Source organism: Cotesia glomerata, linkage group LG3 (genome assembly GCF_020080835.1).
Source record: "Cotesia glomerata isolate CgM1 linkage group LG3, MPM_Cglom_v2.3, whole genome shotgun sequence".
Taxonomy (NCBI): domain Eukaryota; kingdom Metazoa; phylum Arthropoda; class Insecta; order Hymenoptera; family Braconidae; genus Cotesia; species Cotesia glomerata.
Window position 1 is genome coordinate 4,996,373 of NC_058160.1, and position 24,109 is coordinate 5,020,481.

Genomic DNA, 24,109 nt, shown 5'->3' on the forward strand with positions numbered 1-24,109 from the left:
TGATCTTATTAATTTTTTACTTTTATTATTTTTGCCTGGTATACTACATTAAAAATAAATGGTACTTTTTTGTATTTTTTTACATTGCATATGAAAATAATTATTTAAAATTGTAATTAGATCAGGAGTAGCGTAACGTCTCACAATTACGGTATATAGTTAGAAAAAAAATTCTTTTGGTGTAGATAAATATAATCATCAGAAACAATGTAAGCAGTGAGTTGGTTTGATGAAAACAATAATTATATGGTTGTGATTAAGATACTGTAAAGATAAGGAAGACCCACCTCCAGGAGATCCGTAATCTCTGGACTCGTAAGGGGTGGTCGTTCCGTCGTAGCAGTTGTTGTTATTAGAGCCACAGTGAGTAGTCTGATGAAGCTGTGTTCGATGGGACGATACGTGATGATGATGAGCCGCAGGGGGGCTGCACGGTAAAGTGGTGGGTCTTGCGGCATCACCCATCGACGCGGGGAGGCACGGGCTGAGATCCCGCGCCTGATCCATCGCTCCAGGCCCCCCTGCGCTCCCTCCCAGCCCACCTTGACAGCCCAAAGCCAAGCCGCTGCCTCGCTCCTGCGAGTTTGGCGGCTGCTGAAACAAATCAACACGTTTTATCATTAACTGCATTTAACTCTCAATCATTTTACTTTTTCAGTGTCAACGGATTTTGAATCTTTAGAATTAAGGAAAAAAAGGAAGGAAATTTCAATTTTACTCAAGGAATTTTGTAGACTATTTTTCTTTATTTGTATATTTTTATTAATTCTTTAATAATCAACTGTGCGGTAAATGATAGTGGATATTATTTTGTATTATTTAACCTTTCAAATTTCCATTTTTTCAAGCTTATGGTGTATGATAATTTAAAAGTATTATTGAAATCGAAATAATTAACAACAAGATTAAAATTTTTTACTTTATTTGTTGTATTTTAATCAACTTTCAATCATTGCCATGTCACATGTTAAAAAAGTATGTCGACGTTCTAATTAGCAAATTATATAACTCCATTTTAGAGAATCTTACAATTGTGCGAAAAAACAATTAGTTCAAAATTTATTATCACTTTAAAAAACAATTTAATATCTTATACACAGTAAAAAATTTTTCGTCATTGTGTAGTGTTATAATTAGTGTATAGAATATTACACTCTAGTATGTAGAATTTAACATTCTAGTGTGTTAAATCATTAAATCAACACATAAGAATGTTAAATTCTACGCAGTAGAGTGTAATATTTTACACACAAATTTTAACACTCTACACAATCACGAAAAATTTTTCACTGCACCGAAAAAAAAGTTTTTTTCTACCAAGGAAATGTTTCCTTATAGTTAAAAAACTGGTATTCTTATGGTTAAAATACGAAAGTTTTTTAACTATAAGAATACCGTTTTCTCACTGTCAAAAAACTAGCCTTATAAATAAAGCGTGGTATTTTAAGATTAAGAATACCAGTTTTTTTATATCAAGAAAACTCGAGTAAAAAATTTAGTATTCTAGGTGGAAAAAAATTTTTTTTTCAGTGTGTGTAGAGGTATAATAATTTGGTTTGGATCATTCAAATAATTTATAATTAGACTATTGCTACATCAAAATGTTAAAAAATCACCGTTCAAAAAATAAGGAGTTAGACCAATTTCTAATTAGACCGTCGATGTATAATTTATTGAAACTATGAGAACATTTTATAAATTATTCAAGTAAATATGTGATTTATTTGAAAGTAAACATTTCACACCTGATGGTAGCACTGTCGATACTGCAAGAACCAAAAATATCAAATCCAAATTCTCTTTTAATTTACCTCTGTAACGTTGCATTGAAAAAAAAGAGACCGAAACCTTTTTTTTTTTTTTGATAATTCATTTTATTCATTATGACTATTACATGCTCTGAATCTGTACTTGTAATTACGCAAAGGATTCAGTATGTAATTTCTTTTCATCATTTTAATTTTTATTAAAATCTGAACGTCACTTTTTGTAAAATCAAATGAAAATGGTCATTTCTCGTACGATTTAATGTTTAACCCTAAAAATTTAAAAGCTCAATATTTTTTTACTGGTTCTCTTGAGCTTTTCAACAATTTAGTAGGCTTCTTATCTTACTATAATTTAATATGTCAAATTTCATCAAATTCTGAACGGTAAATATCTAACCGAGGGTACTACCTTAATTTTTAATGTAAGGTAAAAGCCCCAATATATGATCATGTACCAGTATATGATCACTCCATGTATTTGTATACCTATATTTGTGAATATAGATATACAAATACACGGAGTGATCATATACTGGTACGTGATCATCTATTGGGGCTTTTACCTTACTGATATTTTTATATTTTTTTCTCAATTTGAATTCAATTTTTTTAAACAGTCCATGGCTAAAATTTTTTTTCTTTTCAAGTATAATCTTTTGAAAAAAAGCGGGGTTAAGTGTAAGTACTTAAGCCCAATACAACTGCCCGAAGTAATATAAGGGTCCAACGGAGGACCGAACGGGAATAAAGGACAATAAAGCAAGTCAGCGAGAAGGACAGGAAGCCGAAGAAGAAGAATGAGACGAAAATCGCGAGCAAGACGAATAAGAATTAAAAACGGAACACAAAGTACCTGAAGAGTGGCAAAAAACAAAGACAACAAAGACAGTCTTGGTTGTGGAAGAAAACAGAAAGAGGGAGAATTGAGAATTGCGAGGCGAGGCCAATACAAGTGACGGCGGGTTACGCCGTGTGACAGCGGCACTCCAGTAGACGCTGATGGATGTCGCAGATCTCAGCGCATGCGCGGTCACCCTATAAGGCGCCTCTGGAACCGGCCAATCCGAGGAGAGACACAGGCACCGCCGTGTTTCAACTGTCAGCGGTTTTCTCTCTCGCTCTTGAACATTATTTCTCTTTCCTCGGTTGCAGTGGTGCACCGCGACATAAATTATTGTTTGAGTCTCTCTCGCTCCCTCTCGCAAGAGCCTCCGGTCGACAAAGCTGGCTACTTCCTTGTTATGTATTGAGGCACTTGTATGTAATATAATGTACGAAAGCTCTTTCTCAGCTAGTGCATTGCAGCTCTCATCGCCTCTTATTCTCCAGCTACTGCTACTGCTACTCCTGTTCCTGTTGCTGCTGCTGGTGTGGATCCAGGCCTCTATCTATATGTGTTGAGTAGAAAACCAATGCCGTACTTTACGACAGTAGATACCGGTATTTACTGCGGTTTCAAGCCGCGAGCGGCACGTTTGCAGCTCTCAACAACGCAGATTATGGCCGCTCTGTGTCATCATAAACAGTTTTCAGCAAGTGCTACCTTTTGATTCGCTATCAGAGAGCACGCTGCATCCTCCTCTTCTTCTTCTTTTGCTCTGTCTATATATTCTTTGTCATCTTCTTTTGGTTCTAAACTACTGGAAAAACAATCTTGAGCCGAGAAAATTATTTAAGAAAACCGGTTTTTTAAAGAATTTCTCCTGCGCAGGATTTTTGATTCCAGATTTGTTAATGTTTGGTTCAAAAGTATCCGTTCTTTGTCGATATAATAAGTTGTCGAACCAAGAATAAATTATCGAGGACAAAGTCGAAATTTCGCCGGTAGATGGCGCTTAAATAAACACAACCATTCACATTGGTGATGACAGCTCTATTTTTGACAGTTAGTTTTCTTTCTTTACATCAAACAACCTCCAGTGTATCATTATTACACGGAAAAAAGAAAAAGAGAAAAATTACAGTTTCAGATTGTAATTATTACAGATTTTGTAAGAATCACATTGTAAAATGTAAATATTACATTGAAAGCTCTGAAAATTAATATTCAAAGTTTGAATTTATACAAATGTTATTTCGAACTGCAATTTTACTAGTTTTTTGTATGAAGCAACGCTTTTACTATTTATAATGTAATTTTTCTCTTTTTCTTTTTTCCGTGATATTTTAATACATAGAAAAAAAGGTTTACTTGAGCCAAGAAAATATTTTTCTTCATAATTATTTTCTTGAGCGAAAAGAAAATTTTTTTTGACACAAGAAATTTCACTTATTCCGACAAAATTAATTCTCTTGCTTTAAGAAATACGTATCTTGATCCAAGAAAATTTATTTAAGTCAATAAAATTTTCTTGTTTTGAGAAAATTTCTCTCTTGTTCCAAAAAATAAAAAATCTCGATAGTAAATTTTCATTAATATTTTTATTGACTAACATGTCAAATGGGAAGATTAAATAATATTGAATCATTTTTTTCATTCAATATGTATAATTGCACGCTAAAATAGTATAAAATGGGTATCAAATATTCAAGAGAAAAATTTTCTCAAGGTGAGAAAGTTTTTTTCTCAGCTGATGTAGGTGGCGCTGCTTCCCTAAAGTATCTAAAAATCTTGATCAAATATAAAAATTTATTGTATCAAATATTTCTGATAATTTGAATTAAGAAAAAATTACTTCCACCAAGAATAAAATTTTAAGAAAAATTTTCACTTCGACCAACACAACTTCGGTCTTCCTTAAGGCACCCGAAAATTTTCTTGAGTCAAGAATTTTGTTCTCCAGTCAAGAAATTTTTCTTTCTGTGTAAGTATATATAAATGCAATTTTTTATTAGAACAACCGAATTTGATTAATAACTACTGTGTGGTTACTTTTAAAGTTTCAATAACAAATTTATTTAAATGTCGATGTTTATTTACTGGGTAATCTTTAAGTATATATTGTTGATCATTTCTTCGTTAAAAAATTACAATATGATTTCGTCAGCTCGTAATAAAGATATCAAACAATAAACATCGATCTTGAATAAGATAATTTTTTATTCAATTAAATCTTCCATCAGAAATTAGATTTTCAAAGATAAATAATCTGTACTGTAATTATAGTAACATAAAATTTGTAATATCTGCAAGCAATATTTTTTTGTGATTAATTTTAATAAAAATTTGTGTTTAATTCCAATATCAGGACTTTGTATCAATAAATCACTTAAATACAGAACAATCATTTAGTAATTTTTAAATACTTGGACGATTTCTGGGAGAATATCTTTTAAAAAGACAAAATGTGTTCGAGTTTTGATATTCTGTCCCTCGGAAGTCCTTGAAAATGCGTCAACTAAGGAACAAGTGAGTATCCTTTCTAAGTGACGTTTAAGGCACACTCTTAGCTTTTACTATTACGCCAAGAGACAGCATTGCCTTATATCTATTATATGTTCTCATACGAATAAAATACCCGGGTTTTTTAGATATTGCTGCAAGTTTGTGAGAGCAGAGAGCAGAGTGCGTCGTAAACTTTCACCAGACAAAACGACCAGAACCAAACAAAACCTTAACACGTAACCGCGAAAAGGGGCGAAGGGAGAGAGGGAGGTGGCGAACTCCCGGGGGGTGGGAATGAGACGGACTCTCTCGGCCTTTTTTAATTTTTCACAAACGTGAGATAAATAACAAGAAGTTGCGTATAGAGACGCGGAACCTACCGCGGAGACCCAAGAATGCCGTTCGAAATGTCGCTCGAGGACATGAAGAACGAGAGCCTCCAAAGGGAGGTCCGCAGTATGTCGTCAAATGGACTTCCGTTTTTCATTCGAGACATTAAGTCTCCGTGGAAATTTTTAACTTTTTTTTTATTTCCTTCAAGTTAAGAAAATGTGAGTTAAAGTTATTGAAATTTTTTTATGAATTAAATTTTTTGAAATACTTCAGAAGATTTCTAACTGAAAAATTCGTTACTTTTCTTAATATTTATTACTAAGTACCATCTCTGAGTCTTGAATGATGAGCATCTTTGGACACCGTATATCGGAGGTTCAAATGAAGTTTTACTTTTCGTCTCGAGTATAGTCATAACTCGAAGATATCTACTGACCCCGTTGTGTTTCGTGTTTATTTTTAGACCTTTGACTAGATAAAATAAACTGGTGATAGTTTTTCATGTAGGCGGTTTGGTTTTTTTATGAACTACGTGAATTTATTACGAAATTAGTCTGAATCATTATATTCATAAAAAAAGTAATCTTATTTCAAAAATTTAAAGTCAAAACTGTAACATGGAAATTTTGTCGGAATTTAATCGATCAAAGGTCGTGAATCCTAAATTAAAAAGTTGTGAGTTTTGACGACTGGAATGTTAATGATAATGATAAAAATATTACAGTATTCAGTGATACAATGATAGAGGGTGTCACGGGGTTATCCGTCATATCCGCTTACAATTTATTCTTTTATAGTTTTTGCTGCGACATCGCACCCAAATAAAAAAAAATAGTAATAATAATAATAATAAATATTATTATTTTATTTAAGCCTTTCCAATCCTTTAATTTAACGTTAATTTTTATTAGAAATTTTAATCAAAACGTTTTAGTGACAATTTTTTTTCATTTTAGTAATCTTATTAAATTAACAATAAATTAAAAATCGGGTTTTTTTTTTAAATAAAATTTTGTCTTCATAATAATAATAACACACCAAGACTTTAAATATTTAAAAAAAAATTATAAGGAACCGAATACTGCTAATGACAGTCAAAGTTCATTTTAAATTATTCTGTACCACTAAAAAATTTAATTATTTAGTTTATTTTATTAATAGATATATGATTGATGTTATTGAAATAAATGAACTTAAAAAAAAAAATTAAATTGAACATTAACGTTTTTATGCAAATTGACTGATAAGTACGAGAATTTAAAAAATTATTGCAATCGGACCAAACCAGAAGTCGAACCTGGATCTTCACAAACACATTTCAGGTGCTACGATTTATTTATTTGATTTAAATGCCAAGGCGCCAGCTGAATCGCAACATTACAGGAAAATTCAAGTGAAATAGTACTCATAAGTATATAAATTTAATAAAATTAATATAGAAATAATGTAAACAAAACAAAATAATTGAATAACTTAATGTTGGGAATTTGGACAATAAATAAAGATATTCAATTATAAGAATTGTATTAACTAAAAATTATTTTTTGATTTTTAGTTTGCCTGATGAAGCTGAAATAAATCAGCGAAACGTTGCAATCCTTATAATTTAATATCTTCATTTATTGTCCAAATTCCTAAGATTAAGTTATTTAAATGTTTTAAGTATGGACGAGAACTTAAAGATTAAAATAAAATAATGTAAATAAATAATATAAAAAAAAAAATATAGAAATGATGTAAACAGAAATAGTAACGACAAAAATAGCAATCAGATTAGGTTAATTAAGCTTCATCTGGATTTCTCAATGACAATCAACAAACTCTAATTCACAGTTTTTCTTTAACTGAAGATTTAGAAAAATGTTAAAAGCTTTAGTTTTAAAGGTTTCAATGCTAACTGAGTTTTAAACATTGTAGTTAAAATTTTTGATTGAAAAAAAACGCCAAATTAAAGGATTGGAAAAGCTTTAATCCCTACAACAAAAATACATGTGAGTGTGAAGTGAGTCAATCGTTGAAACTCGCAAAAAATGGGACCTGATTCCTTATTGGTTAAAATTAAGGCTCGCGCGTAGCGCACTATTCAAATTTCTAGTATTAAAAAATTAATGTTTAAAATAATAACAATAATAATAAATAAAATTTACTATCCGAATTATGACAAACGCATATAACATATATTAATACAAGAAGACAAGTTGACTCCTCTCTAATGTACCACTGTACTGCGGACAAGGAGAATCAGACATCACGTTGTCGTTGTCTCGTTTGTGTGTTGTGTGCCAATAAATTATGAGTCTCGACGCGCTGGGAGCACGTCACTATCGTCGCCAGACATGCCGTGAACGGAGAAGTTGAGTTACCGAGTCAAACGAGTTAAGTTGAGGAGACAGACGCCAATGGGTAAAGATTAACAGCAAAGAAAGAGAGATAATAATAAAATATGAATTTTAATAATTAAACAAACATAAAAAGACCTTACAGTAGAGATTGGCTTATCGCGGTATGACTACGATACTATTAAATAATCTCCGCTTTATGGTATATATTATTTCATATATATGTTTGGACTTTTAATAGTCATTATATCAGAGGGATAGAGATAGAAAGATACTGTGTTTACAAATAACAATCGACAGACTGATAGACGCCGAATTCGATTATATTATGCATTACTCAGTTATTAATTATTCATGTGTGTACTGGTTTATTTATTTGTTTGTTTGTCAAGTCGGTAATATTTAGAAACTGATTATAAGTGCTTTCATTCAACTAGTCGCTAATCGGAAGAGTTCAAAGTAGAAGCTTTAAATATATAAAGAAGAAAATAAAAGGTCAAACGAGATTTTAGGTTTGCAATAAAATTTTTTTGGTATTCTTAATAGTTTTTTTTTATTGATAATGTAAATTTTTAAAGGAAACTTTTATTGGAAGTATAGAATATTTTATATTTGTTTTATTGAAGAGTATTAAGATCCAAGTTTTTTAGAGAAAGAAGAATTTTTATGTGGGAAAAAATTGTCGATTTGAGGTAATAAAGTTTTTTTGTAGAATCATGCTCCTTGAGAAAATGTGGGAAAATTTTTTAGATTGTGAGAAGTATGATGATGAGGAAATTATTTTTTGTATTGTTTTAGAAAATTTTTTACTTGAAACTGGCGAATTGTGTACATAGTAGTGAAGATTAATGTACAAAGATCATACCAAAATTATACTTCAAACCATTAAGTAATGATAAAATATTATTTTATAAAATTTTTTACATTGAAAAATATAATACAAAAAAATTTTAAGTTTTTGAGTAGTTTTTTTCTCATTTTTTACCCTATTAATATTTTTCAAGAAAATTCCAAATTTATTTATGTAGCCGAAAAAAATGTTACGAATTTTTCAAAAAAGTATCGTAATTTTCATAACTAATTAGCTATAAAATTTAAGTAAAAAATATAGTAATTTTCTGAATTTTCATAAAAAAAAATTTTTAATTTTCATACTTTAATAAATATGAAATTCGAAATAGACTTGGTTAGAAAATTCAATAAGCTGTTGTGAATTTTAATACACATTGTGATAAAATTTTACAGTTACAAACAGTAAAAATTTTGCGTAATTTTGTACATAAATCGCGCACTGAAAAAAAAAAATTAACTTGATTTATAAAAGAGCGAACTTCTTAATCGAAAAATTTAAAAAATCATTTTCAAGAGTACCATTGCATAGACTGAAGAGGAAAATATCCTGAATCAAGTAAAATTTACTTATTTACTTAAAACAAAATTTTGATAAAAAAAAATTTTGCTCTAAAATCTCAACAAGGAGAATGAAGACCAAACATTAGATTTCATGAAACATGATATGTAACTCTAAGATTTTTCAGACGATTGAACTCCCATACGATCGAAATCTATCAAACATATGTAAGGACAAATATAAATAAAAATAAATCTACTTATTTCTAAATACATATGTGCATTTTTATACACATACATCACAAGAGTGGTTTCACAATGAACGGATCTACGGTTACGCTTTGTAGCATGGGAATAATTATTGCCGGGTAACGCCTTTACAGGCCGTTGCCCAGGAAGTCAGAGAGGGTAAGTCGCCCTTAGATTACTTTTGAGGTTCTTATGTCAAATCCAATAGATATTATGTCTTTATATATAACAGATACTAGAGATCGATCAATTTATTCAATATTAAATATTAATTCAATATTAATCATTCAGAATTAAATCATGCGAGAGAAACTTATCTAAAAAATGCCCTTGTAAATTTACCTACTGGTCGTACTGTTTGGAGTGGGCTCAAGCATTTAGGGTTAATAAAAGGAAAACAATCTTCTCCGTTAGACTACTTTGATCCCAATGTTCTTAACGATCATTATGCTACAATTGTCAGACAACATGAACCTTGTAATGTAGAATTTCTAGACTCACTATTTATACTATATAGCAGTAAAGTACACTGCTCTTTCGATTGGAGCATGGTTGATATTGTTGATGTTACCAAAGCCTTGAGTTTAACATCGCAAAAATCTAAAGGTAAAAGTCCGGATGGCTTAAATCTAGGTTGGCTGAGAGACCATATTCAACAAATATCATTATTTCTTACGTCATTATTTAATCAGTTGTTTGCGACGGGTATCTTTCCTGATATTTGGAAGAGGGTTTTTATTATTCCGTTAAATAAAATTACTCCACCCAAGTCACCATCTGATACTAGACCAATAGCAAATCTCTCTCATCTAAGTAAGGTCTTTGAAAGAATCGTTGCAAATCAGGTTGTTAATTATTTAGAGCAAAATGAATTATTAGACAAATACCAATCTGGGTTCAGAAAATATCATAGTACTCAAACAGCACTTTTAAAACTTACTGATGACTTGAGACATGCTTTAGATGCAGGAAAATTGACAGTACTAGTATTGTTTGACCTAAGTAAAGCGTTTGATTATATAGATTCAAAGGTGATTTTGATAGCCATGGTCGAATTGGGATTTTCTATTGAAGTTGTAAGTTGGTTTTTTTCTTATCTCTCAAATCGATCTCAGTCAATCATAGATGAAAATGGCTCCCCGGTGGGCTTCTTAGCAACGACTTCTGGAGTACCTCAAGGCTCTGTTCTAGGACCTATTCTTTTTCTTTTAGTAATAAATCTAGTTGCAAAAAAAATTATAAATTGCAAATACGGGTTGTTTGCAGATGATATACACATCTATTATCATTTCCATCAACCTCATTTACTACAAACAATCCAAAAGGTTACAGTAGATGCTCAAGCTATTGCAGATTGGACTGCAGAACATGGGTTAAAATTAAATTTAAATAAAACGGTAGCAATGATTATTGGATCAAATGGTAGATTAAGAAAGTTAGATGCAAACTCAATACCTCCTATTGTTACACATCAGTATTAATCTCTCTTGGAAGCTACATGTGTCTTACACAATAAAGAAAATAAACTCAGCGCTTCATAGTCTTAACGTACGAAAAAATATTTTTACTCAGGAAATAAGAAAATTATTAATTTCAGCTAAAGTACTTCCACTAATTGACTATTGTAGTGCTGTACTTATTGATTCCACGGCAGAAAACGATTTAAAATTACAGAGAGCAATAAACAGTTCAATTCGATTCATTTTCAGTCTTAAACGTGATGACCATGTAACTCCCTATTGTCGATTATTAAAATGGCTTTCCATAAAATCGAGACGGACTTATTTTATAGCAACATATTTCTTTAAATTATTACAAATAGATAAGCCGACTTACTTAAGTGAACAATTTATTGATATTGATTCTCGACGATCACAAAGATTAGCTCTCAAATCAAATAATGTTAACTTTGAAATCCCGGATTTTACATCGAATTATTATGAAAATTCATTTGTTATCACTGTTATTCGTCTCTGGCAAACGTTGCCCCCTGATATTATTGGTGCTTCCAGTATTGAGGTCTTTAAAACCAAACTGTTTAATTATTTAATGGAGCAAGAGACTTAAACTAAGTTACCTATTGTCACTCTCGATGTTATTATAATTCATATTGTTATTATCTTTGACTGTATAACTACAGATAATATATAAGCCCATCTACCCTAGTTAAATCATATTAATCATATAAAAAATTAAATTTAAATCATATTATAGTTTATCATAAGCATTTTTATTATTATATTCATTATATTCAAATTTTTATAAAATTGTATCCACTGTTGCAAAAATATTTTGTATACCTTGCCATTTGGCATCAGCCTTGGCATTATTAAATAAATAAATAAATAAATAAATATTTAATAATAGAGTATTCAGTAATAGCCTATTTTTTTTTCTTGTTTTATCGTCAAAATAAAATAAAATAAAATAAAGGACACTAAACATACTAGCGTTGAATTGCAGCTAAAAGTGACAGTATAAATGATTTATTAAGATGTGCAAGACCTTATTAAGGAGCGTAAGTGTATGTCTGATGTGCACAAGTGAGAGTATGAGGATGAATGCAGGATGTAACGCTCTGCGCATCTGGAAATTATTAAGGCTAAATAATACCTTCACACACCTTTCCAGCACGAGGGTTGCTTCGCGGTGGTCATCAGTAATAAACTATTCCAATTATGTAATTATTTATTGATTTCAGGCATACACTTTGTTTGCTTCCATGTTATTATTCAAATTTGATGGATCAAGAAAATTTGTGGTGCGAAAAATTCTACGTATTTATATTAATTTAGACTGTTTATATTTAAAAAAAAAAATCAAGAGATTTAGCTCAGAAAAAAAATTTTAGTCTAAATTACTAAAATTGTAATTTGAATAATAATAAAATTTTTTTTTTTTAATTTTAAGCTACATTTTAGTTTTTTTTTTATCGTAGATTAATAACATAATATGTAGTATGATTTCAGAAAACAAACAACACATCGAATTTTTCTATTTATAAATACATTCTTATCACTAGTATAGTCTTGATAAGTTGAAAAAACTCGTATACAATATCGGTTAGATATCGCGGATAGTAATTTAGTGCGTGTGCGAGTAATTACCTGTGTGTCATAACTGTAATTAAGCAATTAAAATATAAAACATAGTGATATCTAATCTTTCTGAAAATGGACAGAACTTGATTGGAATTTTATGATTTCGATTAATTTCTTTAAAGTGTTACTTCAGTTATATCGTTTTATTTTTTGTTTTATTCACTTTTAATGTTTATAATAGCTTTAAGTTTTGCACGCACAGTTCTGCATGACTAAGCGTTAATAGAACAATTAGTTTAAATTTGTCGATAATGTTGGTTTTAAACTTTTCAACTACGCAGTAGAATTTTTAAGTAAAATTAGAACTTAAAAATTTTTACCGGATGTTTTGAGTATCCTCGAAAAAGGACTCAATTCAATCAAATTAATTCTTAGACTTTTTGTCTAGCTAATAGATATTTATAAGATCAAAAACATTCAATTTTATAGAAAAGTTTTTGAATTAATCAATATAATTACGACAATAAGAAAAATGTTGTCCCCAACAAAAATTTTTTTTACTGTGCATAAACAGATTAGAATTACTAATTAGATAAAAATTTTTTTTTTATTATTTTGTTTTGTTCATGTCAATGTCATTATATATGTTAAATATTAATCGATATAATTAACTTAAATTTTATAGTAAAATTTTGTACCATTAGAAAAATCGTAATCCGAATTTATTATGTTTTCTCATAGTTTAATATTTTTTTCGATGATAATTAATTGATTATTTAAATAATTAAGACAATAAAAATAAAATTTTGTGACAGACATATATTTATTTTAAAAGGGATTTTAATAGTTCAATTTGGTATCATTAGAAAGGTTTTTACCTACATAGAAAAAAAAGGTTCACTTGAGCCAAGAAAATATTTTTCTTCCTAATTATTTTCTTGAGCAAAAAAATTTTTTTCTCACCTGAAGTAGGTAGCGCTGCTTCCCTAAAGTATCTAAAAATCTTGATTAAATATAAAAATTTATTGTATCAAGTATTTATGATAATTTGAATTAAGAAAAAATGACTTTCACCAAGAATAGAATTTTAAGAAAAATTTTTACTTCGGCCAACACAACTTCGGTCTTCCTTCAGGCACCCGAAAATTTTCTTAAGCCAAGAATTTTATTCTCCAGTCAAGAAATTTTTCTTTCTGTGTAAATTTGCGACTTATCATAATTTTATATATATTCTTATATATTTAATATATATAATATATATATTTCTTATATATATAATCTTATATATTTTTTTATGATATTTGATTTTTTCTTGTCAAATTTTTGAAGGAGTTTTAAATAATTTGTTCGTTCTATAAGTTTATTTCCGCTATATTTTTCCATTAAATTACTACAATAATTTTTAATAATCACTAATGATTAATTAATCTTGTCATAGCAATATTATTTTCTAAATTTATTTCAAAAGTACCCAAACTATGTATATAGTAATTGAAAATATCAAAAAATCATTGTATCTTATTTCTAATGAAATCAAAACAATTGCATAACAATGATAATTCTAATGATAGTACATCAATGATCAATTATCAATCCAATAAGGACTATTTAACTTTGTAACCGTATCCAGATATGTTAACTGTCTTGTGCCCCTTGTCCCACTAAATCTGGAATCGAGATAAAACAAATCGTAGTCCAAGCTCATAAGTGCATATAAGCGCAGGGGCAATTGAACGACAACAAGATATTCCCATAGTCCCTACATATAAAAGTATATACGATTGTCGCTGGTAATGCAAATGAACTTTAAACATGTATAATCTAATATAATCGAGTTTTATTTTATTCGAGCAGGTTTTAATGTGCATTTAACACATTACTCATGCATTGAAATACGCACTCACATCTGCACTCTCTCTCTCTCTCTCTCTGATCTTGATGTTTTATATTTTAAGGTCGCAGTATTAATTACTGTATATAATAATGTGGATTGTGTTATATGCATTTGTAATTCGTAATACATTTTTTTCAGTGTATTTATTATACAATTATAACTATAATAGTAATCATTAAACGGTTATTAACGCTCTTTGGACATTGCAGTGATGACTGAAGGAATTCCTGAGGTAACTTGTCTGCTGTTTATGTAATTCACACCTTCGTGTTAAAAAGCATGTTCAAAAATACGTGTATATTTATATAAGTGTACATCTGTATGTATACGACTACTTTATACTTTATGGGCATGATCTTAATCCATTTATTTGATTTATTCATTTTTTTCGATCTTTATTGCAGAATTAACTTCCGATAAGGGTTACTGAAGCAGGTTAAACATTTTACTTTCAGCCAGGTGCGTCAACGCTGTCTTTGTTTTATTAAACTGTCGGATGATAATTACTAACAATAAATTAAGGAAATGGTCTTTTTTATCAGCGGTATAATTCATTCGAATTTTTCATTTAAATGTGATCATGATTTGTTGCAATTAAAGCGTTGGGTTAATTTTTATAGCACATTTAAATGCGTGACATTTGAAAGAACAGGTAAATCTATAAAATGTTGAATTTTGTTACTGGGAATATGAAAAAAAAATTTTTTTTAATAATGATATTATGTGTATAATTATGTCATTTGATGTCTAAAATATTGGAGATGATAAAGAATTATTTATGGACAAAATGTCCAGATACTAAATCGTCGGACAGTGAAAAAAATTAAATTTTTGGTAAGATTTAAATAGAATTTTTCAAAGTTTTTCATAATTTTTTAGTTTTAATGCTTTAAAAATAATTTTGAATTCATAAATCGATCCAAATTTGAGGAAAATAAAAAACAAAAAAATTTTTTTGAGCATAAAAACATAATTTTGATTATTTGTACCATGAAAAAAAAAAACAAACATCCAAATTGGTTTAATGTTTATTAATTGATTCGTCTATTAACAAATAATATTAATTTTTTATTCATACAGAAAATAGATAGGTAAATAGAAGATGTGAAGCATATACAGTAAAAAATTTTGCGTCAATGCGTCAAAAAATTTTGTGTTAAAAATTTTCACGTTAAATATTTAACACTTTTTTGTGTTAATTTAACACAATAAATATTAAATTTACACATAAAAGTGTTAAATATTTATCATAAAAATTTTTAACACAAAATTTTTTAACGCAATGACGCAAAATTTTTTACTGTATAATTTGGAGCACAAAATTAAAAAATCAAAATTTAAAATAAATTTCACAAAAATTTCAATTGAGTACATTAAAAGTTACTAATCACATTAATTTTCATCCATAATTCCAAAAATTTTTTTCCTTCAAAATAACTTGTGACAAATGTCCATAAACGAAAATTTTTATTCCTATGAAACGACCATTTAACTTGTCGTACATGAAATAAATTACACCAAAACAGAAATTGAACATATGTGCATTAATTTCTCCCCAAAGCATTTTTCAAAATTTAAAAAAGAATAAACTTTAATAATAGAAGATCTAAACATCTAAAAAAACAAAAATTCAAAATTTATGTCTCCTTAGATCTAAGCAATTTCCTGAGGACACAAAAAACTCTTAATTAATCTATTTAAGAATCTAATCTACGAAGCATTTGTCCAAAAAAGCGGCTCCAGCTGACTGAAATAAGAGCGAGGACAGTTTTGTCAACTGGGCTTTTTTATCGTCACAAACGATCGGGGGGTGCTCTTCTGTTCCTTAACTCTAGACAAACCCTCGCTACGAATGGATACCCTGCTTGTATAATGGAAGATCACACGATAAAGTAGACAAACGCCATACAAAATTGATAGTTCCAACAAAAAAACTGTCGATGAAGACAATAAGTATATATATGTAGGTAAAGATAGAGAGGACTCTACCTTCTAAAGAAAAATTATTGGTCTGACGACGGCAAAATGCAAATATAATCCGCGAAGCGCATCAACAGAGCTAGAACGGGTTTTTTCCAGGGTAAAAATCAATAACTTTTCGGCCTTTATGTTTTATATTTAATACTTCGCAAAGTGTCCGGTCATCTGTAAATATCTTGGCTCGACTGTTATGTTGGCTGTTGGTTCGATGACGCTGATACATTTGAGGTTTAATTTATATAAAACACGAGACAGAAACTCAATGTCTGCTTCGATGTCAGACGAGTAAAATTTTAAAAATTCTCGGCCGCGAGTCAAATCCCATTTTTACTGCACCCAAACATACGGAACCGGTTTGACCAACATAATCATTTTCGTGCACTGTCAACGCTACCGTTGGAAATATTTTATCAAATATATGTGAGTATGTACACATATGTGTATCAAGACTAAGACTTACATATGTAAATTGAGAGTATTAAATTGACAAAAAATTCGAATTAACAAACCCGAAGCATAAATCAAGATGAGCGATGCTCAAATATATATTTTATTATTGTGAGCATGGATATCATACTTTCCCGAACAATTGCACAATTTAATCGCGTATCATGTAATACCGTGTTAGCAATAGCAACGTGATGTCTATTTCCCATAAATACGTCAGGCGTAGACATACCGACTGCTAAAATAACCTATACATAACCGTTATAGTTGCAAAAAAGTCATTAAAGCATTTTCTCACGTCATTTATCAATCGCCATATACTAAATCCGGTCGGATAAGTCACCAAGTTTCACAGAATTCTCGGCTACACTGGTTTGATGAAAATGTTTTGAATTTTCCTCGCCTCATTTGCGGAATTTTGTAAAAATAATTAAATAACTTACGTACTTCGAATAGTTTGTTTATTTAAGGGCGTTTCATTGACACAGAAAATGAAAAATACTATTATAGATACGGAGAGAAATTTTTTAATTTTGCAAAATTGCTATTTTCTAATATACTTATTTTTATTTGATTTGCTCTGAAAGAAATCCTAATTTCCTAAATTATTTCATGAAAAATTGAAATTAGAATTTCGCATTTCAATTTTATGATTAAGCCTTTTAACAATTCAACTAAAATCTTCAAAAATTTTAATTTTAATTATTTCGATGAATAATAAAAAATTAGTGATTTTTTTTTATTTTTTCACCTATTTCTTCTTGATTTACCCTTTTATTCTTTCAATTTTCTTCATACTTATATATTACCAGTTTTAATATTTTCCCTTAACACAAATCATTCTTTTCGTTTAGAAAATTTCATTAAAAGATACACATCCAAAAATTAACGAAACCATCAGTATAAAAAATGCTTATTATGCAGCTATTAAAGATTTTAATAAATTATCGAATACTATGAAATTGTTAAATTGTTCTAATAAACTATTGAGAAGAAAGTTTACTAGCTGAATAAGAGCGCTCAATTTTTATCTAATTATAATAATTAATTATGGTCTTAATGGTTTCGGACATGCTTTATTTGCTAATTGTTAATATGTTATTAATCCTAGATAATTTGAATTAAGGGTTTATTTTGTACTAATTCTATGTACAGGTGTTATCACACCTATTTTGTACTCTGATTATTTTTTTTAGAATTGTAATATGAAGTTCTTTGGACAAAAATTTTTTGCTACTCAAATTTCATCAAAAAGTCATTTTTAACTTGCTCAGATCCCAAGAAATACTAAAATTATATAAAAATCAGGTTCCCTAGAACTCAAAAAAGCTTTTTGTTTAATTTGCAGAATTAGAAATAAAATTTAAAACAAAAATATTTTGAGATCCAAAGATTTTTATTTGAATGCAATTTTATCAAAAAATTTGAATTTATATTTTAAAGATTTTTTACTCCAACTTTCATGGAAACAATATAAATGTTTAACAAACATATGAATTTAAAACCCATAAAAAATTTTTATCCATTTTCGCCAAAACGCATATGAATAATTTTTTATACCATTTATTTTTACATATATTAGATATTTTCATTCATAAGTCATAAAAATTTCTGTGGATATAAATTTTTTTTATATATTTGCCGATACGTCCAATACAAATATTTTTTTCGCGAGGAAAGATCTTCTATATTTTGAAAGTGAATAAATTAATTAAAGAAAAAACAAATTATGGAGCCCACCAAAAAAAAAAAATCATAAACAAAAGAAATATACATACCCAGTGCATGCCGGTGGTAGGAGGGGCGCGCTCCTCATACACTCCCATCAGGGTGGCTGCTGTCGCGGGGTGATTCCCGCCGAGGGTGTACGTCGAAAAATCAGGTGTTCCTGAGAATCGTATTATCGCCGGTGGTGATTAAGCCAAAAGCTCCGAAAGATTTCCACCCGGCTTCGGTCCCCAATCGCATCTACACTCGCGACAAAAATACTAATATCAATATTTTCAATACTAACAACGCCAATAAAATCACTAACGCACTCACACGAACTTCCGTACATCGGCCGAGCAGTCAATAAATCTCGTTCCAGTCTCGTCATAAACAACCAATCAATGTCCTAATTATCACCAAATATCAATCCTCGGTAACTTATCACAGAGTATAACTTAATCACGAGCACTGGGTTTGTCAATCCGTCGGACGGCACTTGATAAGAGGAACCATGGAGGACCACGATTATAGCAACACTGGTCCGGTCCTCAAAAATACCGCGCTATCACTTAAATTTGCCATTAAACTTGTCATCCGCTAATTTTCCAGCCCAGCATAAAATCTCATATAAAATCAAAGACTTAAATATCAAATGAAGGTCATCAATTTTGAATAAAAAATTTGGAGCTCAACAAGGAGTAGAGCCAAATTTTTCAGCTTGAGTGACTGAAGAGTATTGTGATAAGTGCGTCTACTGATGGCGCATGTGCTCCAACATCTAGCCGATAAATATATATTATATGATATGATACAGTTAAAAAATATATATATTAAAGATAATACTAATACACATGCTAAATAAAATACACACACACAGAGTGACACATGGACAATGACACACGGTCCGCGGTACACACACGACAACACGTTTCGGGGGGATGAGATTTTATTAAGAAAGTGCTGAGCAGAAGCGCAGCAGTAGAACACTGCGTTGTTGCGCCGCTCAGGCTGCTAAGTGGAGTGAGGGAAACCTCTAACTATAATCGTACGAAGCAACACAAGCTCCCTCTGCCGGCAAATCGCCTGAAATCCCCAGCGTGGTAAAAAGGGGGCGTGTTTTGTATTAGCCCCGCCCATTACTCCCTCCACAAGGTCATTGGTCCCGCCTACTGCGCTATTTGACGCTTCCAGACGGCGGAAAGACACTTATTTCAAATTTTCGCAGATCCCAGGAAGTTCGGCACGTCCTGAACTCGATGTGGCTCGCAATCAGGAGACACCTCTGGCTGAACAGTCCGCTGTCCGACGTAAACAAGACTGGTCTACTTCATTGACACTCACACTCTTTTGTTGGGGGTGAATCGGTGAGAGCTGAGTTTTGTTGAGTAGAGTGAGAAGTTGAAATGTCTGATTTGGTCTGTAGGCGGGATCCCGGCAAAACCTGCTGTGTGGACGAGTTACACATCAGACGTTCTTATTATATTCTGCCGAAAACCTCAGCCCACCTTTCTTTAAGGAGTATCGCCGTTTCTTGTGTGATGTGTTATATGTATGGATGTGTACTTGGTTTTTATTTTATCTTTTTAACTTTATTGCTCTGGCTTTTTTATCTGCTATTTTTATTTGTACCCCGTTGTTTCTGGCCGTGAGACAAACTGCTCGGAGTAGGCGTGAGAATCCGATGTAGACACTGGAGGACGTCCGAGATGAGATACTTAGAACATAGGTTTATTATTATTTCTCTGATTTTCTCAATTGCTTTAAGCAAATCGGTTTTTATGGGACGATATTCTGTCATAATTTACCACAAGCATATTAGATACTTGTTTTAAGCCTACGCCTGTTGAATCACTTTTGCTGATAGATGTAATTGCGAGTTGTAAGTTTTTTAATTTTTAAAAGCTTTTTTGGCTAGATCAATGTGGAAATTTAAACAGCCTTTATTTTTTGTGACATTTTGAGAGCTAGAAAAATTAAGATGGTTAATCTTTGATTCAATTTTCCGGCTTGGGTAAGAATATTTCATTTTGATCCGAATCTCTTTTGATTTTTTTAGAAGATTAATTAGTTTTTTTGGTAGAGAATCTCAAATTAAAAAAGTTCGATTCATCCAAAAAAAGGAGTTGATTAATTTTTATAATTCAAGTAAATTTGAAAATTCAAAAATATTTTAGCTTTAAGTATTCATTAATAATAAAATTAACTTTATTTTAAAAGAAGAAATCTTAGGAAGTTATTTTGAAACTAGTTTTTTAACATAATGGTATTTTTGGCAAAAACATAACAGATTAAAAATAATAATCAATTTTCTCAAAGGTTTCGTTCTTTCTAAAATTGGAAAAAGTTCAAATAAAGTCAATGCGAAAATAAATCTTAAATTAATTTAGTCTTTCAAAATCTCGTAAACGCTTAATTTGTTGCTGAAATATGGCGAGTAAATAAATATTAATACTCTTATCATTAAAAATTTTGGAATATTAAATCAAGGAATTATTTTTTAAACTTATATAAATGCACTACTACCTTTTTTCAAAATAATTGTCTTTTATTTCAAAAATTTTGGACGAACAACAAACATTCAATCATTTCTTATCCAACTTTCAAGTTAAAAAAAATTTTTTTCTGAGAAAAAAAGAATTTCTTGAAAATTTTGAAGAGGACCAAAACTATTTTGGAGCGAGAACAAATTTTTTTTTCTCAATTTATCCTCGAGACATGAATTTCTTCTTTCTGAATAAAAATAAGTTACTGAAGCCACAAAATCTTCAAGAATTGAATCACCGCATAGCTCAATGCGAATAAGTAATCCTTAATTCAACCCAAGGCAAATAATCTCAATATTGTGTTCATTGAAATCAACGAAGTGGAGCAATCGCATATATCCGGCCACGCTTTCTGCGATCGCGGTTCAGTTTTAGCTTTTTTTACCAGCGGTTTGAAAGCCTCGCTTTACTTGCAACCGATGGCTTTTTATAAACTTTCCATCAACTTTAAGCAGTTGCACTTGCCTCGATGGGAAACAATAATTGTTAAATTTTGAGTACTTCCTCGTCAGCTGGGCCAACACCAACAAGCAACCTGTAAAATAAAAATGGTCACTACTTGAACGGTTTTTGTGGACAATGTATCGGGAGGATCGTAAGTCTGTCATGTTTGTAAGGAGAGTTTAATCGAGAGACGACACGATCGACGTCGGTTGTATTTTCACCAGCATCGGCATCAGCATTATAAGCATCTGAGAAGCAGTTCTCAGCTCTTAGCTCTTTGGTTCTTAGCAGATCACACAGCTCACACCGAAAAGTTATATTATCCAGACAAAAAGGAACACCAGATACAGACACCGATGCAGAGGACCATTCGTGTATTCGTATATTCGTATATATGCCTTAAAAACCGGTTCTAAGGTAAAGAGGGAAACCGTTGAAGAGACAAGAAGCCGATCGTTGAGGATACCGAATCAGGGTGGACCCGAAATAAAATAAAAAAGCATCATCAGTTAAAATGAAATAAAATAAAGTTAAAAAAGGTTTTATAAGTATTATACCAACGGAACCTGTAAATACACATGTGTACGATCGGCTGGCAGAGACAAAGAACCGGTAATCGGATTATTCATTCCAAGACAAGCGCGCAACTCAATAGAGGAATAATCAAACATTAGCATCGATGGTGTACACAGTTCTGCATTTTCAGGTGAAGTTTATTAAAATATGTCTGTTGTACCCGATCTTATATCGCAATTTTAAGGAAATTTTTTCATGATTTGTTTTATTTCGTTAAATTATATTGACAATTAACTTTGACCCAAAAGTTTATATATGCACATATATATATCCCGCATGGAAAAATATATATGCAAATATATAGTTTCACATATATTTTTTTTGCGTTAAATATATGTCGGCATATATGTTAACATATATGCGCGCATATAAATGCAATCTATATGTCTAGAGATACACAAAAAAAAATTTAACTTGAATCAAGTTAATAATTTTGAAAAATTTAACTTTCTTCATTTGAGTAAAATAATTCTCAAACTGAGAAATTTTTTTTCCCAGTGTATGCTTACATATATGTCTACATATATTTTAGCATATATGTCAGCATCTATGTGAAAAATATATGTTGACATATTTTTTTTTTGCGTAAATATATGCAGCATATATATATTATATATGCGACATATATTTTTGACATATATATTTCTCCATGCGGGTAACTGTGATCTACACTGAAAAAAAATTAACTTGATTCAAAAGAAAAATTTTTGAGCCAAGACATTCATTTTGAAGAGTTTGATTTGTCTGAATCGAGACGAAAAATCCTTGAATCATGTCAAATTTACTTAAATCAAGAAAATTTTTTCAGTTCAAGAATTTTTTTCTTAAATAAAAAAGATGAGGAAGCTCTTAAAAATGATTTTTTGGTTCAAGAATTTTCTTCTGCAATGGAAATTAGTCTTAATGCAAGTAATTCAATTGTTTTTCTGTTTATTGATTCAAAATAATCAAACTCTTCAAAATTATATTCTTGGTTGAAGAATTTCTTTCTTGAATTAAGTTAACTGGTTTAGCCGTACGTGTATGTGAGATAATTAATTAATGCATGCAAAAGTAATTTTAATTATTTATGAATTTAAGATTTTGAAACAAATATAACTTTACGATAAATTTGACATGAAATCATTTTAATTTTTTTATAAAAATGTAGAAAAAAAAAAATAAGCTCTTATTTTATTCATTATAAAGTCATATTTGTTTCAAAATTTGAATTTCATGATGAATCAATATTTTTTTTGCATTTAAAACGCGTAATTCTAAAATATAGACGAAAATACCTTAGTTAAGTTCAAATATGAGTAAAATCAGTCGGCCAATTTTTGAGTATTAGTGAGTTTTTAAAAACTTTTTTTTTGTTTTCTAAATTATTTTGAATTTAGTAAATTTTGTCTAAATAATTTTTTAGTCATAAAAAATAGCTTTAATTTGATAAGTTTATTCTAAATATTACATATTATCTTTAATTTAACCTATTAGTCTCTTTTTGATAATTTTTTCCGTTGTTTTTTTTATTTTATAAATTATTTTGTTAATAAATAATTGGATTAGAATTCAAATTGGATTAAAAATTAAATATCTACACAGAAAGAATAACTAAATTTAATCAAGAGAAAAATTCTTGAACCAAGAAAAAATTTACTTAAACCAATAAAAATTTCTTACAATTAGTTTAAGTATTTTTCGACGACTCAAATCAAGAAAATGAAATTCTTCAAAATTATTTACTTGATTTAAGTTAATTTTTTTTTCTGTGTAAAAATGGATGTTTGAGTAAACTTTAAGATTTCCGATGAATATAAGAAAATCGTTAATCCGCGGGATGCAAAACGGAAGGAAGATTGAAAGGAGAACGTTGTCGAGGTGATATGCGTGAATAATACTAAACAAGTAGGACCAGGACAATGAACCTGGACGCCCTGCAGGGAAAACACAGTCCCGCCTGGTGAGAACCCCCCATGATTTTTCAGAGACTCTGAACTTGAAGCCTACTTTGAGGTGTATAGAGGTGTATCTCTGTATAGAGTATATGGGTCTTTACTAATGTAATGTAAGAATATAAAAGAGAACTCGGAATGTGTAATAGTGAAAGAAACAGATTTTTACGGCTTC

At 30.1% G+C, this 24,109-nt stretch overlaps 1 protein-coding gene across 2 annotated transcripts in view; it reads right to left on the bottom strand.

The window, feature by feature from the left end:
• Nucleotides 1-19,517, bottom strand: part of LOC123260770 (protein apterous-like) — a 60,132-nt gene extending 40,615 nt beyond the window's left edge. The window contains exons 1-2 of one of the 2 annotated variants that reach the window (XM_044722094.1): nt 18,506-19,517; nt 288-594 (exon numbers count right to left, since the gene is read on the bottom strand). In XM_044722094.1, coding sequence (XP_044578029.1) covers nt 288-594; nt 18,506-18,553 — 355 coding nt within the window. In that variant the 5' untranslated portion in view covers nt 18,554-19,517. The remainder of the gene's footprint in view (nt 1-287; nt 595-18,505) is intronic. The other variant, XM_044722095.1, reaches the window with a different exon arrangement.
• Between the last annotated feature and the right edge of the window lie 4,592 nt (nt 19,518-24,109).